At 56.9% G+C, this 16,821-nt stretch overlaps 1 protein-coding gene across 1 annotated transcript; it reads left to right on the forward strand.

Moving 5' to 3' along the window:
- The first annotated feature begins 438 nt into the window (after positions 1–438).
- On the forward strand, positions 439–14,468 carry PIBF1 (progesterone immunomodulatory binding factor 1). The gene is given in 19 exon segments (XM_061575862.1): positions 439–778; positions 2,110–2,210; positions 2,936–3,134; positions 3,238–3,255; positions 3,257–3,358; positions 3,723–3,856; positions 4,336–4,444; positions 6,017–6,136; positions 6,725–6,786; positions 7,821–7,946; positions 8,258–8,356; positions 8,712–8,877; positions 9,712–9,862; positions 10,514–10,604; positions 11,091–11,193; positions 11,837–11,967; positions 12,862–12,946; positions 13,274–13,465; positions 14,168–14,468. Coding segments are annotated over 19 exon segments (2,250 nt in total). The 5' UTR covers positions 439–562; the 3' UTR covers positions 14,213–14,468.
- Positions 14,469–16,821: the final 2,353 nt, after the last annotated feature.

The following is a 16,821-nucleotide window of genomic DNA, read 5'->3' on the forward strand; positions in this document are numbered from 1 at the left end:
GCTGTACGGTTGATCTGTGTGTGTGCTGTTAATCGATTCGTTTATAAATGTAGCGAGTCGATTACAATTCGGACGCTTGTTCTCGATTCGATTATTTTAAAAAATCGATTATATTTTTATCTTGTGAATGTAGCGGCCTATAATGACCGGCTGAAGGGTTTATCGTTGAACCCATTACAGTGCGAACACGCGACACAAGACGGAGCCGAACTCATCGATTTAAAAACCGCTCGAATCGATTCACGTTATCGATATCAATCATCGACGCCCAACGCTTTCACACCGCGTGTAATCTTCACGACAGTGTTTTTGTTGTTGTTCAAAAGCGACGGCCGTCGTTTCACTTTACGACCTTTACGGCTAAGGGCAGGGCGAGGGGGCTTTATTTATTTATATAAAACTTGCTTTACGGCAAACGGTCGCCCGTCAGCTGGCGCGTTGCCCCTGGCAACCCGCGGGCGCGCCAGCGTTCGAAATCCGCGGGCGATCATCCTCGCGGAGAATTATTAACGCGTTAAAGATTCATTAACTCGCTAATTAACTCGATTAATTAGCGCGCGAGATGTCGCGCGAGGTGACGACGGCGACGTCGCTGTCGCTGAGCGAGTTCGACTCTGAGGATCTTCTGAGCCTCGAGAGCTCGGGCCCAGCAGCAGCAGCGGCGGAGGCTTCTGCTGCTGCTGGGCCCGAGGTGAGGGCCGCGCTGCAGCTGTGCCGCGTGCGGCTCTCTCAGAGCAGGCTGGCGGTGGAGACACTGCAAGCCAGCAGGGACGTGCAGGTGAGGGGCACTACACGGGGGGGAGACACACGGAGACACGGGGACACAGGGACGTGCAGGTGTGGGGCACCACACGGGGGGGAGACACACGGGAGACACACGGAGACACGGGGACACAGGGACGTGCAGGTGAGGGGCACCACACGGGGGGAGACGCACGGGGAGAGACGCACGGGGGGAGACGCACGGGGGGAGACACACGGGGGGAAACACGGGGAGGGACACGGGGGGGACAGGGACGCGCAAGGTGAAGCCACACGGGGACACGCAAGGAGGTGTAGGTGAGACCCCACGGAGACACGGGGACACAGGTGATACCACACGGAGACACGGGGGAGACACAGGTGAGACACGGGGACACACGGGGGAGACACGGGGAGACACGGGGACACAGGTGAGACCACACGGAGACACGGGGGAGACAAGTGATACACGGGGAGACACGCGGAGACACGGGGACACACAGGTTAGACCACACGGAGACACGGGAACACACAGGTGAGACACGGGGAGACACGAGGGAGACACGAGGGAGACACGGGGGAGACCACACGGTGAGACACAGGGACACATGGGGAGGTGCACGTGAGACCACACGGGGACACACAGGTGAGACCACACGGAGACACGGGGGAGACACGGAGACAGGTGAGGACACACGGAGACACGGACACACAGGTGAGACCACACGGAGACACGGGGAGACAGATGAGGACACACGGAGACACGGGGACACAGGTTAGACCACACGGAGACACGGGGACACAGGTTAGACCACACGGAGACACGGGGGAGACACATGGGGAGGTGCACGTGAGACCACACGGGAACACGCAACTGTGCAGAGTGCATCTCTCCTGGAACAGACTCGTAGAGATCCTACAGGCTAGCAGCGACGCACAGGGGAGACACGGAGACACAGGGACCAGCAAGTGAGACACGGGGACACACAGAGACACGTGGAGATAGGGAGGAGACAGCTGTGCAGAGTGCGATTCTCCCAGAGCAGGCTAGCAGTGGAGACCAAAGACAAAGATCCCCCGTATAGCCTGAACACACTGTTGGGGCAAGTGCTGTTAGCGAGTAGTACCTGTGAAAGCCTGCACGGCACACGAGGGGGTGGGTGGCCGCCTTTGTCTGCCTGGCGGTGATGTTTACACACCGCACCAGGTACTCATTTTAGGCCGAGTCGACTTAGGGGAGGCCCAGGACCGGTTCAGATAATCGGCTCGCCGGGTTCGTAGCGCAGCGCGCTACCCGCTACAACTAGCACAGTGGAGACCCTGCACACACTCACACGCGTGGCTGTTTATCCTCGTTGCGTTGTGCAGGTGGAGGAGCTGGAGGAAAAGCTGAGCGATGCGCTCAACGAGAAGAAGCTGCTGCAGGCTCGCCTGGAGAGCCAGCTCCAGCTGCAGGAGGAGGAGGCAAGGTACCGTGGTGGAGCGACCTCCTCGAGATCTCCTCCCCCCGCTCGCTGTCGCCCAGCGTCCTTGTGCGCAGTGCTCCCATCCCCACCGCATGGAAGTCCATTCCATGAGGGTGCACCGGGGCAATCTTATGGCATTCGGCCCACGAGAAAACACTCATTAATTGGCCGCTAACATCGTAATGTATCCTGAATGTAGCAGAGCAATAAACTGAACAATTTTTTATTTGAACAGGTAAAGCCCACTGAGCTGTACAGCATAGATCTTTTTCAGAAGCGGCTTGGCCACAAATGATAGTCCAACGAAGTGGCTTATCACGTGGAACTTTATACCAGCCAAATGCTCACAACGCGTGACGTTGATTTTAAACGTGGAAGGAAAATCCGGAGTAGGACCCGGAGACAAAATCCACACGACCCCGGCGAGAGAGAGCGAGAGAGACATGCAAACTCGAAATATACAATGGGCGTCAGGCGTCCGGATAGAGAGGACCGCAAAGCTTAAGTATTTGTTAGCTCCGTCTCACTGCCTGGTTGCTGCTGCTGTCGCCTTCCTGCTCGTGTGTCGTTCCTCCTCGCGCCTGCCGAGTCGATCTTCGTACGAGAGCGCCGAGTGAACACCGCGCGGCGTAAACGGCGACCTGAAGTCGTTCCAGAAGCGACGGCGTCGTGCCTACCCAACGAGATTCCTCACGCCGGTGCCCCTTCCCCTCCACCACCCGCCGCAGGGCCCGGCAGGAGCGCACGCAGCGGGAGGTGGACGCCATCGTGACGCGGCTGCGCGAGGTGGAGGAGCGCAACCGCGAGCTGAGCGACCGCGGTGGAGCGCTGCGCCGGGGCCTCGTCGACCTCGAGCTCACCCCCGAGGAGCGCTCGGCGCTCGGAGCGCTGCCCGCCGAACAGCGCAACCTTCGCGAGCACATGCAGGTGCCGAGATGACACCCAGCCCCCCGCCTTCCCTCCCCGCCCTGACGCTGACCGCCGCCGCCCCGACCCTAACCGTGCCGTTGCCCGTCTCTCACGGCGGCAGGTGCTGCTGTTCGACGCCGGTTCACCCGCTGCGGGAGGAGTGCCAGAAGCTGAGCGAGCTGAAGAGCCGGCTGGGCGGCGAGCTGGGCGCCTGCCGCGCCGAGCTTTACAGCCTGAGCCAGGTGCGCGCGCGGGCGGGCGCCACGGCGCGCACAGCGGACGCCGCAGGGAGACGGCGGAGATAGATTTGCGTGGGCGGGGGGAGTGGCGGTGCGGCGGTTAACGCTTCACGCTCCGAGCCCGACGACCCGAGTTTGATTCCCGCTCGCGGCCGATAACGGTGGCTAATATTTAAACTGGCTTTAAGTGAGTATCTGGTGCGGTGTGTGAATGTAAGCGCTGGGGAGACAAAGGTGGCCAGGCATGGTATTGGCCACCAACCTCCTTGTGCGCCTTGCCGGCTTTCATAGGCGCTACTTGCAAACAGCACTTGCCCCAACAGTCTGTTAGAGGCTATACAGGGGATCTGTTTCTGTGTGTGGTGAGGGCTTGGAGGATGAGCGGCGTCGCCGTGGCGACCTGGAGACCCGTTGCCAGCGACTTCTGTTGGAGCTGGAGGACGCCCGGCAACAGCTGGCCCTCGGGGACCATCGCCGTGACAACTACGACCGTGTCAAGCAGTGAGCACACCTGCATACAAGACAAAGACATAGTTCCCCCGTATAACCTTTAACAGACTTTTGAGGCAAGTGCTGTTAGCGAGCAGCACTTATGAAGGCCGACATGGCACACAAGTGGGTGGTGTGGCCAACACCACGCCCGATCGCCTTTGTCTCCCCAGTGGCGATGTTTAGACACCGCACCAGGTACTAATTTCAGGCTGAGTCAACCTTATGAAAAATAGCTCTGTTGGCGTTACCTGGTCAAATAAAAAAATGTTGGAGTTAGTTGCTTACCTTTCCGATACTCTGCACTCCTATCGTGTTTTTGTATTGTTGTAACTTTCCGACCCACCCCTATCGTGGACATCTGTGAAAAAGAGCTTCATAGCTCGTGGAGTTCCTCCTCCAGTGTAAGTAAACATTGTGATGATACTGTGTAGCCGTGTCCGGTGACGCCGTAGCTTCCTCGCGCCGGCGGTGTCGTCCTCTCGTGCCAGCGAGCGGGACGCGCTGGAGCAGGACAGCGAGGCCTCCAAGCGGCGGCTGCAGGAGCTCGAGATGATTTCGGCGGCGGTTACCAAGGAGCGGAGCGAGCTGGCCTCCGAGGTGAGCGTCCCGGCAACCGGTGCCATCGTGGGGGGAGGAGGGGGAGGGGGTCAGGGGGAGACAAAGATGGTCGGGCTCCATGTAGTGTTGTCACCTTTCCTGGTTTTCCCAGCATTGCCCAGTTGTCGAGGGCAGCTGCTAGTCCCGGGAAATCTCCGCGTGTTTTTCCTAGACCTGGTTTTGCCACCTTCGTATGCACGTACGTACGTTTAACTTATTTCGCGCCGTACGTAGCCAACCGTGCTAATCGGAGGTGCTAATCCTTTGCGATAACGACAACAACAATAACACGCCGCGCCAGACAACGTGTTTACATGTCGTTATCTCCTCTTCCGGTGTCGTGAGATATTCTCTCTCTTTCTTCAGCGGTGGACAACCCTAGCGTTAGTGCTGAGCCTTACCAGCAGGTGTCGTAGTGGTGTTCAGTGCCCATGGTAACGGATTGGAGATGCCTGCAGCTTTCCCCTTGCTTGCTACGAGATGCTTCGATGTGTAGGCGCTTTGTCAAATAGAGGTTATTATTTTTATTATTGCCTTAGTTGCCATCCTGCTGCTGCAGAAACGTCCGCAGTTTTTGTCCATTTGCTGCAACGCGTGGATTATGGATTGGGAGCTGTCCATAAATGACGTCACGCACCTAGGGGGTAGGGGAGGTCAGACATTTGTGACGATGTGTGACGAGGGGGGGGGTTTGAGAAATGTGACGTCACATCAAAATGCGCAACTTTAAATAAATATAGACAACACGTTCTACTTAATTAAATAGACTTTTTAATAAATGTTTTCTCCTACAACATCAGAGTACAGCGTCACATTAAATACGCACTACAATGACAATAGTTTAAAGCGATTTCAAGCATCTTTTATTTTCAAAATGGAAATATGGTTTTGGGGGGGGGCAGAGCTTTGTGACGTCATATTTGAGGGGGGGAGTTTGACTTTTTGTGACGCCGCGTGACGAGGGGGGGAGGTGTCAAAAATCGTCCAAAATCGCGTGACGTCATTTATGGACGGCCCCTTGTATGCTATCGCCATTCCCGCCCATCACCTCGGCCGTACTAGCACCGCTGTGCGCCGTCCGCTGTTCCAAACAACAGCGGCTGCTGCTGCTGCCGTACGACTCGCAGACCAAACGAGACGGCACCAACCAGACCAAACGATACCAACGAGACGGACGGCCACCCACAAAGGGGGCGAAAGAGAACCGATTTTAGAATCCACTCACGACCCTGCGTCGTCACAGTTCATGGCACCTCAGGCGACTGAATCGGCGACCTTTATCCCACCAGTGCCTGTTCTCAGGCCGACAGCACGGGGGCGATGTTTGTGCCACGTGTGCCTCTGCGTGTGCACGTCTGCGAGTCGAATCGGCCTCGAAAAAGTGCCTGCTGTGCGGTTGTGTAAAACATCGCCACTGGGGAGACAAAGGCGGCCGGGCGTGGCGCTGGCCACCCACCACCCCCTCGTGTGCCGTGCCGCCCTTCATAGGCACTGCTCGCGAACAGCACTTGCCCCAACAGCGTGCTGAGGCTATACGGGGGGGGGGGGGGATCTTGTCTTTGTTGTCTGCAGGTGGCCGCTCTGCGCCAGATGGTCTCGCTGCTGCAGAAAGACAAAGACTACCTGGCGAGGAAAGTGTCGGAGTTGGAGGCACGCAGCTCGGTCGAGACAGAGCGAGCAGAGAGAGCACAGGCTAGTGCTGGCTATCCATCCTCTATACGCGGGCGTGTGTGTGTGTGTTTATACATCTGCCAGTCATCTCTGTCGGTCAACCCGTGGGAACCTGGGTCTGTCCCATGACCTCCTGCCGGCGAGCCTTCGACACTTAACGTGATGGCCTCAAGGTGCACATAGCCTGGCACAAGCGCCGTGTTGACGTCGCAGCCACTTAGTGGCGAATGGCGGTTGTGTTATTTTGGTTGTTTATTTAGCAAAGGCACACTGAGTCAACCTGACTCTTTCTGGACGGTCCTGCCAAGTGTTCGCAGTAGTGGCCGATGATTGAGGGGTAAATCTCCTTCTAGATTTGAAGCTTTCGTGACTGCAGGGATTCATACTCTTAGGTTTTTTCGGTAAAGTCACGTAGGTAAAAATAATAATAATAATAAATCACGACGTTTCGGAGGCAACACAAGTCTCCGTCTTCAGGTGTGACTGTGGGTCTATGCAAGTCTGTGGATCTGTCTGCAAGCCTGCGTCCGTGTCCCTGCATAGATACCCATAGACTCGTTGGGCTAATGCCTGTCTCGAAGTCCAACCCTGTGTCTGTCTGCGGTGCAGGCACAGCTGGAGCTGGCAAAGCACGGCCGTGAAGAGGCGTACGAGAAGTACCTGAGCGCCCGGTGGGTGTCCCAGAACCCCGGCGCGTGCGCGGTTCGTTCGCCGGCGTTCCGGTGACACCGCGGCGGCGAGATGTTGACCGCCTCGCCTGGGTGGGGCAGCGCGAGGGGGCCCTGCTACCCTTCCGCCCCTTTCTCGTGGTTCCGCCGCGCTGCAATAGATGCTTGCGGATTTTTTGTTGTCGTTATGTATCCTGTCGTTGGGATCTCTCGGTGTGGCTTGCCTGTTGATAAACTTTTATGCGATCAAATCGATAATCGGTTGGTAAAACGATTACTTAAATTATATCGCAACAACAACAAAAAAGCCTTTAGGGGTGCCACGGTGGCTAGGAGATGTTAACTACCTCGCCTGGTATGCAGGAGGTCGTGGGTTCGACCCCGACCCTGACGAAGCCTGCTGCTGTATATTTGGAGTTTGTGTCTGTCTCTCACCGTGGTCGCGTGGATTTTTCTCCGGATCCTCGGTTTTTCCGTCCACATTTAGAATCAACATGCGTTCTGAGTCTTTGGCTGCTGTAAATTACCACGTGATGACAAGCCACTTAGTTGAACTATCATTTGTTGCCACGTCGCTTGTGAAAAAGAGCTAATAGCTCAATGGGCTTCACCTGGTAAATAAAATAGTGTGGTTGTAGTTTAGTCGTTGGATCTCGATGTAGCTCTATGAGTCTCTATGCATCTCCATGGGTCACTGTTTATCTCTATGCGTTTATATTATTTGGCTGCCGCTATATCGTTTTACACGATACGCCACTTCGTTGAGCTATCATTTGTGATAGCTGGGTTGCTTCTGAAATCGAGCTGCATAGCTCAGTGGGCCTTACCTGGTAAAATAAAGTCCAAAAAAATTTGTTTTGTGGGTCCCACGTTCTTGCAATGCATCCCAGACAGTCCAGGGGAGCTGTCATCGTTGTCATCGTTGGCATCGTTGTCATTGTTGTCATCGTTGTCATTGTTGTCATCGTTGTCATCGTTATTTCGGCGAACGGGATTTGCCCCGCTAAAGCTGCGTGTGGGCGCGGTGTCGCGAACAGGGAGCAGTACAAGTCCGAGTACGAGATGAGGCTGCGGGACGAGATGGACGCAGTCCGCGCGCAGACCAACCAGGAGATGGAGCGGCTCAGGCTCAACGGCAAGGAGATCTACGAGCGGGAGAACAGGTGGCCACGCACGCGCGCGTTGTGACGGGAGCGGTCCGATCTTTTGGCTCTGTCGGCGCACACCATCAATCCCGAGACGGTTCATCGCGGTTGATGTTCGCGTAGCGCTGCCCAAGCGCAACCGTGCCGTCTCCGCGAGGGGGGGAATGGTACGATATCCCTGTGCTCGTGACCACAAATCGGGACTCAAGTCTCGACTTGGACAAGGGCAGCAGCCGAGGCGGAACTGCACGAGAGTATTCGTGCACAAGGTGGTGGTGGTGACTGCTAACCGGGTGTCGTGGTCGACTGTTACGGTTGACGCCCTCCAGGAGCCTGCGGGAGGCTCGTGACGGAGCGATCGCGGAGAGGGACCGGGCACGCGAGACCGAGAGGCAGGCGACGGAGAAAAACGATGCGCTCATGGCACGGTACGGAGACACGCACGCACACACGCACACGCGCCCAAGGCAAATACAGAGATCCCCCATGTAGCCTTAACAGATTTTTGGAGCAAGTGTTGTTAGCGAGTAGTGCTTATGAAGGCCGGCACGGTACACAAGGGGGTGGGTGGCCAGCACCATGCCCGGCCGACTTTGTCTCTACCAAGTAACCATTTCACCCTAACCCTCGGAAACGTCCAGAACCATTACAGATTTTCACGATTGTCCACGCACACGCGCGTGCGCATGCGTCACGCATGCGATGACACGCGTCCGAGTTTGTGCGCGTGCGCGTCTCTGCATGTTTTCGTACGAGCATGCGCGTGTGTGCATTTGCGAGCAGCCTGGCGCAGGGGCAGCACGTGTGGGACACCAAGGCGGCGGAGCTGGGAGGGCAGCTCAAGGTGAAGACGTTCGAGGCGGAGAGGGCGCTGCTGGTGCAGGAGGAGACCCAGCGCACGCTGGGCCTCTGCCAGCTGCAGTGCGACAAGTTCCAGGCCAAGGTGGAGGTGGGTGACCAGCGGAGACTAACGACGCTCCGGTCCCCTCTTCAGCCACACAGCCGATCGGCGCACGGTGCTGTTGGCGAGCACCGACTAAGGCCGGCGCGGCGCACGAGTGGGTGGTGGGTGGCCAGCGCCACGTCCGGCTGCCTTTGTCTCCCCAGTGGCGATGTTTACACAGCGCTGCGTCGACCTAAGGGAGGCCCAGGACCTGTTCAGGGCCGGATTAAGGCTTTAGTTGCTGCAGCCCAGGGGCCTCCGCCCGCTGAATGGCCTCCAGAGATGAAGTGAAAGTTATTTCATTTGTGAACGCTGAATTTTATTTGTTGTTAGCCTTGTAAAAATTAATAGTATTTTTCTTTAACTTTGTTTTCCTTTTGAAAATATCACTGGGGGCCTCACGGTACCCGTAGCCCAGGGGCCTACACAATCTTAATCCGGCCCTGGATGGTGGCCATGAGCAGGAAATCGAACTCGAGTCGGCGGGTTCATAACGCAGTGCTAACCGTTGCACTACCGCTCCCCACACACGACACGCCACAAAGACAAAGATCCCTGTATGGCCTTTAACAGACTGTGAGGGCAAGTGCTGTCAGCGAGTAGCACCTATGAAAGTCTCTCTAGTGGCCATGTTTACACACCGCACCAAGTACTCATTTCAGGCCGAGTCGACCTAGGGGAGGCCCAGAACCCTTTCAGATGATCGTCACCGGTGTTGGCCGTGAGCAGGAGTCGAACGCGGGTCACCGGGTTCGTAGCGCAGCGTAGCGCTAAGGGCTCAGCGCACGCACGGCTCACCCGGCCGCCCCCGTCGCCCCGTGTCTGTGCGCGAGCGAGCAGCTGCTCACGAGGGAGTTCTACGCGCTGCAGGCCGCCAGCGAGCGGCGCGCCACGGAGCTGAGCTCCCAGAATGCCGAGCTGCGAGCGCGCGTCGACACCTACGAGCGCCTGGAGGCGGAGCTGGACGACGTGGTCATGCAGTCGGCGCAGAGTACGGCACTCGCACACACGGCACTCGCACACACGGCACTCGCACACACGGCACTCGCCTACACCACGCCACACCGGCACTAGTGCGGGCACCGTGACACTCGCCAACACCGCGCCACACCGGCACTAGCGCAGGCACCGTGACACTCGCCAACACCACACCAGTACTAGCACGGCCACTGCTACACTCGCCAACACTGCTCCACACCAGCGCTAGCGCGGGCACCGTGACACTCGCCAACACCACACCAGCACTCGCACGGCCAGTGCTACACTCGCCAACACCACGCCACACCGGCACTAGCGCGGGCACCGTGACACTCGCCAACACCGCGCCAGCGCTAGCAGGGGCACTGCTACACTCGCCAACGCCACACCAGCTCTAGCACGGCCACGGCTACACTCGCCAATACTGCTCCACACCGGCGCTAGCAGGGGCACTGTGACACTCGCCAACACCACACCAGCACTAGCGCGGCCACTGCTAGACTCGCCAACACTGCGCCACACCAGCACTAACAGGGGCACCGTGACACTCGCCAACACCGCGCCACAACGAGCCGACCTTCATAGGTGCTGGCTATGAGCGCTTGCCCCCATCAGTCTGTTAAAGGCTACGCGGGGGATCTTTGTCTTTGTGTGGCGTGCGTAGTGGAGAGCGAAGAGGAGGCGGAGAGGGTTCTCTTCTCGTACGGTTACGGCGCAAACGTCCCCACCACCGCAAAGAGGCGCCTCAAACAAAGGTACGGCACGCACGCCGTGTAGCCTGCGTAGACTGCTGGGGCAAGTGCTGTTAGCGAGCGTCTACGGCGCACAAGGGTGGGAGGGCACTACTACACCCAGCCGCCTTTGTCTCCCCCAGTACCTGATGTTTACACTAGGTACTCATTTAAGGCCCGAGTAAACAATGCAGAAAGGACAAGATTGCCGACATCACTAAGATGGAATACAGCACGCAGAGAGAGCGCGAGAGAAAAACCTGAGGGGAGGCCCAGGACCGTTTCGGATAAACTCGTCGTGGCCCGGCTAAAATCAAACCTGGACCAGCGGGCGCGTAGCGCGGTGCGCCGACCGCTCCAGCTACCGCTCGCAGCAAAACACCGCGGTCGCCACACGGGCGCAGCGGCAGGGAAGGCACGCGGCGATCCGCCGGAGAAGAATTGAGGATCGCGCGCGCGCCGGTCCGTGCGGCGGGGGGGATCACCGCTCGGCGTGTTGTTGCGTTGCAGCGTGCACCTAGCCCGGCGCATCCTGGCGCTGGAGAAACAGAACACGCTGCTCCGGAAAGACCTGGAGTCTCACCAGCAGCAAGCGCAGGCCATCGCCAAAGAGGTAACGCGCCGGGACGGAGCGCCACCACCGGCGCGCTACGGGGCGCCGTTCGGCGAGCGTGTATCGTATGTTGTATGTATGTTGTATGTATGTTGAACTCCATGCATACACAAGCGTGTATGCGCGCATGTTCAACTTCTTTCGCGTCATACGTAGCCAATCAGAGGTTGCGCGACTGGTGGCAGCGCGCCGCTCGTCGCATCGAGGCCTCGCGGTTCGAATTCGGCGGCTGCCCCTGGCCAGACGCCACGGCGTGCAGCAGCGACACGGCGCCGTCTGCTGCGCAGTGGACGTTGGAGATCCGCCCCCCCCCCCCCCCACGACGTCATTCGCAAGAGGAGGGCATCGTGTGTGCCTGGCGCCACGGTCCACCTTTGTGTCGGCAAATTCAAAAGGTCCACCGGCGAATGGCTCGATCTGGATCGCGCGGCACCCTCGGTGCCCTCCATGGCCTCTCCTGGACGGCCCGGCGTGTCGCGCGCCCTGTCGCAGACCCTTTCGACCTTCGTTGCAAAGCAACAGTCACGGTTGCGACGCCGGTTCCGGCAGCGGCGACGGCAGCGGCCGTGCCGTCGCGACCGTCGAGCGCCGTGACCCAGCGGCGTCGTTGCGCGTGTCCCCCCCGTCCTCCCCGCGTCGCCAGCTGGAGAGCGCCAACTCGCTGCTGAGCGGGGTCCAGCAGCCGCACGCCTACCTCGTGGAGCGCCTGCGGGAGCGGGACCACCAGCTGCGGGACCTGGCCGACAGGGCGGCCAAGCTGGAGGCGCAAGTCGGGTGCGTGCGGCGTCGGCGGGCAAACTCGGCGGGACGTCTCGCGCCGTCCGGGGGTTACCTGTTCCAGTGTCCAGGGGGTGGAGACTCTTGCGTGTCGTACGCAGGCAACGGCGAGTGTCCGTGTTGCCGCGCAGAGCCGTCGAGGCACCGGGCAGCGTTAGGGAACGGTGGCTGCAGCTGTGCCGATTTCAAAATCGCCGCAATCGAAATATTTATTTTATACCGGAGGAGGAATCCGATGAGCTATGCAGGTCTCTTTCGCAGATGTCCAGTAGGGGGCAGGGGAGTTAGAACGTTTACATCAACAAACAACGCAAAAATACGATGGGAGTGCAAAGTATAGGAAAGCTAAATAAATCGCTTAAAAATAAATACAAATAATACGAAGTCATGTTTATCTTACCAGGTAAAGGCCACTGAGCAATACAGCTCTCTTTCATAAGCGACCTGGCCACAAATGATAGCAGCTCAACGAAGTCGCTTACCACGTGGAAGTTTATTGCAACCAAATACTCTAAAAGGCGTGATGTTGTTTCTAAATGTGGAGGGAAAAACCGGAGGGACCCGGAGACAAATCCACGCGACCATGAGGCTCGAACCCACGACCCGAGTTCGATTCCCGCTCACGGCCAAACCCAGTGACGATTGTCTGAACCGGTCCTTGGCCTCCCCCAGGTCGACTCGATGAGTACCCGGTGCGATGTGTAAACATCGCCACCGGGGAGACAAAGGCGGTCGGGCGTGGCGCTCGCCACCCAACCACCTCGTGTGCTACCGTACCGGCCTTCCTAGGTGCTGGCGCTCGCTATAACAGCACTTGCCCCAACAGTCTGTTAAGGCTACACTGGGGTGGGGGGGTGATCTTTGTCTTTGCTTGATGCGCGCGCCGTTCAGTGACCTCCGCAAGGAGCGCGCCACCCTGCAGCGCACGCGGGACCACATGTCGGCTGACCTGGAGCGACTGCTCAACCAGAAAGAGGTCGGTGACGAATTACAAAAAAGATCCATGCACACACCGGGGTCGAGCCGGGAACCGGGAGCTCTTGACCCCCGCCTGGGGACGCCAGAACAGACCGCAACAACGCATAGCGACGCAACGCCCGGTCCACAGACACGAAGGAGACGTCGCAGCGATGATTCACTCCGGGGCGCCTGCTGACGCAGTTGTCCGACTTGACCACCCGAGCGTGAAATTGTAGTCGTCGTCGTCGCTCTGCATCTTCATCAGCAGCCGTACGACGAGAAAGAAGACCGCTAACCCGAGCGCTCATTAAGCCCGTGACCCCTGGCCCCGTGACCCCTGCAGGAGCTGGCCGTCATGCGCCAGGTGGTGCTGGCCCTGCAGCAGCGTCGCGGTGCCGGCGGTGGCGGCGGAGGAGACGCGGCCACCGTCCTCGGCGGCGCGGCGGCGCTGCGGGGAGCCCGACTCTCCGCTCCGTCCATCTCCAGGGCCGAAGGGCTGTCGTCGCCGCCGCACAAGCCGCGGCCCACGGTGTTTGTGAGTTCCCACGCACGCACGGCGACACCAGCTCGCATGCACGCACGACGACCGCGGCTCACACGCACGACGACCGCGGCTCACATGCACGGCGACACCGGCTCGCACGCATGCACAGAGGTGGCCCGACCCGACTTGTACGTACGTAGAACTTCTTTCGCGCCGTGCGTAGCCGACCGTGCGGGGGAAGGGTAACAACGTCGCCTCCCCCAGACGTTTGTCGTCGCCGGCCCGGCGGATGTTTTGTTCCCACTCGTGGACATTTGGACGCCAAGGGTTAGTTGGGTTTGGGGGTTCGTTTTTTGTGACCATGGTTTGGGTTACTGTTAGCATTAGAAAAGCTGCATTGGTTAGGACGATGGACTAAACAAATGGTGGGTTTTCTCCGGGCGCTCCGGTTTCCTCCCACGTTTAAACACTCATTAATTGGCCGATAACATCTTACTACATAGAGGACTGCAGACCTTGGGCAATCGTTGGTAGCGCTTGGTTCCTCACCACCACGTGGCGGCTGCTACTGCTGCCTTCCTGCTCCACGTCGATGGTTTCTCCTCCCTGCACCGCCGAGTCGTCCTCTCCCTCTCTGATTCGTCCTCTCTCTCTCGCTCTCGGAATCATCCCCTCACTCCCTCTCTGAGTTGTCCCCTCTCGCTCTCTGAGTCGTCCCCTCTCCCTCGCTCTCTGTGTGTGCGATGTGACCAGACGAAGCCCAGGAAGGCGCCGTCTAAAACAGCACCCACGCTGTGAACTCCTGCGGCGACCGCCCGCTCCCTCACCCGCTCCGCCACGCAGCGGAAGCCGTGCGGGGGCTCCCCTTTAAACCCCCGCACACACATACATACACACACATACATACACACATACACACACACATACACACACATACATACACACACATACATACACACACATACATACACACACACACATACACACACATACATACACACACATACATACACACATACACACACATACATACACACATACATACACACACACATACACACACATACACACACATACATACACACACATACACACATACATACACACACATACACACACATACACACACATACACACACATATACACACAAACCCTTGCTGCGTGGAGCGTGGCACGGCGGATGCACGGAGCCGTGGCACGCTCGCAACTCGCCCAGCCGCTAGTGGGACGCGGTGGCAGTGACGCGGTGGCAGTGACGCGGTGGGGTAGCCACTGGTGGTGCCTTACAGCCACAAGGGACCTGAGTTCGGTTCCTGATCAGGGCGCCTTTTTGTGTGGAGTTTGTATGTTCTCCCCCTGTTCTACAAAGTGTGTGAGTGTGGAGTTTGTATGTTCTCCCCCTGTTCTACAAAGTGTGTGAGTGTGGAGTTTGTATGTTCTCCCCCTGTTCTACAGTGTGAGTGTGGAGTTTGTATGTTACCTCCCTGTTCTACAAAGTGTGTGAGTGTGGAGTTTGTATTTTCTCCCTCTGTTCTGCAGAGTGTGTGAGTGGAATTTTAATGTTCTCCCGCTGTTCTACAAAGTGTGCGAGTATAGAGTTTGAGTGTTCTCTCGCTGTTCTACAGAGTGTATGAGTGTGGAGTTTGTATGATCTCCTGTTCTACAGAGTGTGTGAGTGTGGAGTTTGTGTGTTCTCCCCCTGTTCTACAAAGTGTGTGAGTGTGGAGTTTGTATGATCTCCTGTTCTGCAGAGTGTGTGAGTGTGGAGTTTGTATGATCTCCTGTTCTACAGAGTGTGTGAGTGTGGAGTTTGTATGATCTCCTGTTCTACAGAGTGTGGAGTTTGTATGATCTCCTGTTCTGCAGAGTGAGTGTGTGGAGTTTGTATGATCTCCTGTTCTGCAGAGTGAGTGTGTGGAGTTTGTATGATCTCCTCTTGTTCTGCAGAGTGAGTGTGTGGAGATTGTGTGTTCTCCCCCTGTTCTGTGTGGGTTTCCTCCGGGTTCCCCTCATTTCTTCCCATAGCTAAACCCACAAACACAGTGGAACTGGTATTGGCCACAACATCCGCAATGCTGAAACGGGACCTGCAAATCGCTCAGTTTGGATTGCACACAGCAGCAGCAGCACCAATCACCGGCCCCTTACTTCGAAAACTTGGCAGGACCCTCCTGAGAAGGAGTCTTGAGGCTCTGCGATGCTTCCCGGGTGCGCTTTGTGCGTTACTCACTTGTGTCGTCGTCGTCGGTAATGTGCTGCATCCGCCGCCTTTGTGCGTCGTCAATTCTCCGTCGTCGATTGTGATGCGTCCTATAATGCACATATTTTGTACAATCGGAATGTAATTTTTTTATTTAATAAACGTGCTTTGTATAACAGAATCTTTTTTTTATTTTTGTTCTAGTCCACTGTCCCAACAGAGCGGTTTCATTTCAACGTTGGAGTTACATTGTCCGTTATTCAACCATCTGGCAAGGCTATTGACGATTGAGTGTGTCGCTTACTTGCATGATGATAATTGGTTTTTTACTCTTTTATCTGGAAACAAAACTGACACCTTTTTTACATGACTCCTTGTAAAAAAGGTGTCAGTTTTGTTGCCAGATAAAAGGGTAAAAAAACAATTATGTTTTTTCTTCTGGCAAATGAGGTTCCAATGGTGTAAATGCTTACCCCGAGCTCTCATACTCTGATGGTGCATTGTCTTTGAGTTGTGCGCCTTTTGGCGTCATCTGGTCCCACACCATGTGAGACTAGGTCAGGGGTCGGCAACCTACGGCTCCGGAGCCGTATGCGGCTCTTTACGGGCTGCTTCTTGACGATATGTACAGTATGTACTCAGATGCATTGCGGCTCTTGAAATACTGAATTTTGTACCGAATTGGAAAGAAATGGCTCTTCTTGTTATTTTAGTTGCCGACCCCTGGACTAGGCTCTAAGGAAAGCTGTCTCGGGTGTGGACCAATCAACTTCAAGGACAGTGCATATCATTATCAGAGTTATGTTTTTTTTTTGCATTACGACTGCAGGTATTGTGGTCTATGCAAACATGACTCCTTGTAAAAAAAGGTGTCAGTTTTGTTGCCAGATAAAAGGGTAAAAAAACAATTATCATATTTTTCTTCTGGCAAATGAGGTTCCAATGGTGTATAAACTTGCACGTTGTTCGCTCCTCGCTCTCGACGGGAGAGGACGACTCTGAGAGGCGCCACGAGGAGGAGGGAGGAGCGGCAAGGCGGCCACGTGGCAAGCCGGCACCACCAGCTGCCCAAGCTTTGCGGTCCTCTATATATCAGCCCTTTCCCGTTCCGAATGACGGTACATGTGCGCACGTGTGCACATCATCTCAGTCGGTCAACCCGTGGCACCTGGGTCTGCCCTGTGACCTGCCAGCGGGCGTTTGACA

This window comes from Lethenteron reissneri, chromosome 59 (genome assembly GCF_015708825.2).
Source record: "Lethenteron reissneri isolate LAM-NWPU_2019-01 chromosome 59, ASM1570882v1, whole genome shotgun sequence".
NCBI classification, from domain to species: Eukaryota; Metazoa; Chordata; class Hyperoartia; order Petromyzontiformes; family Petromyzontidae; genus Lethenteron; species Lethenteron reissneri.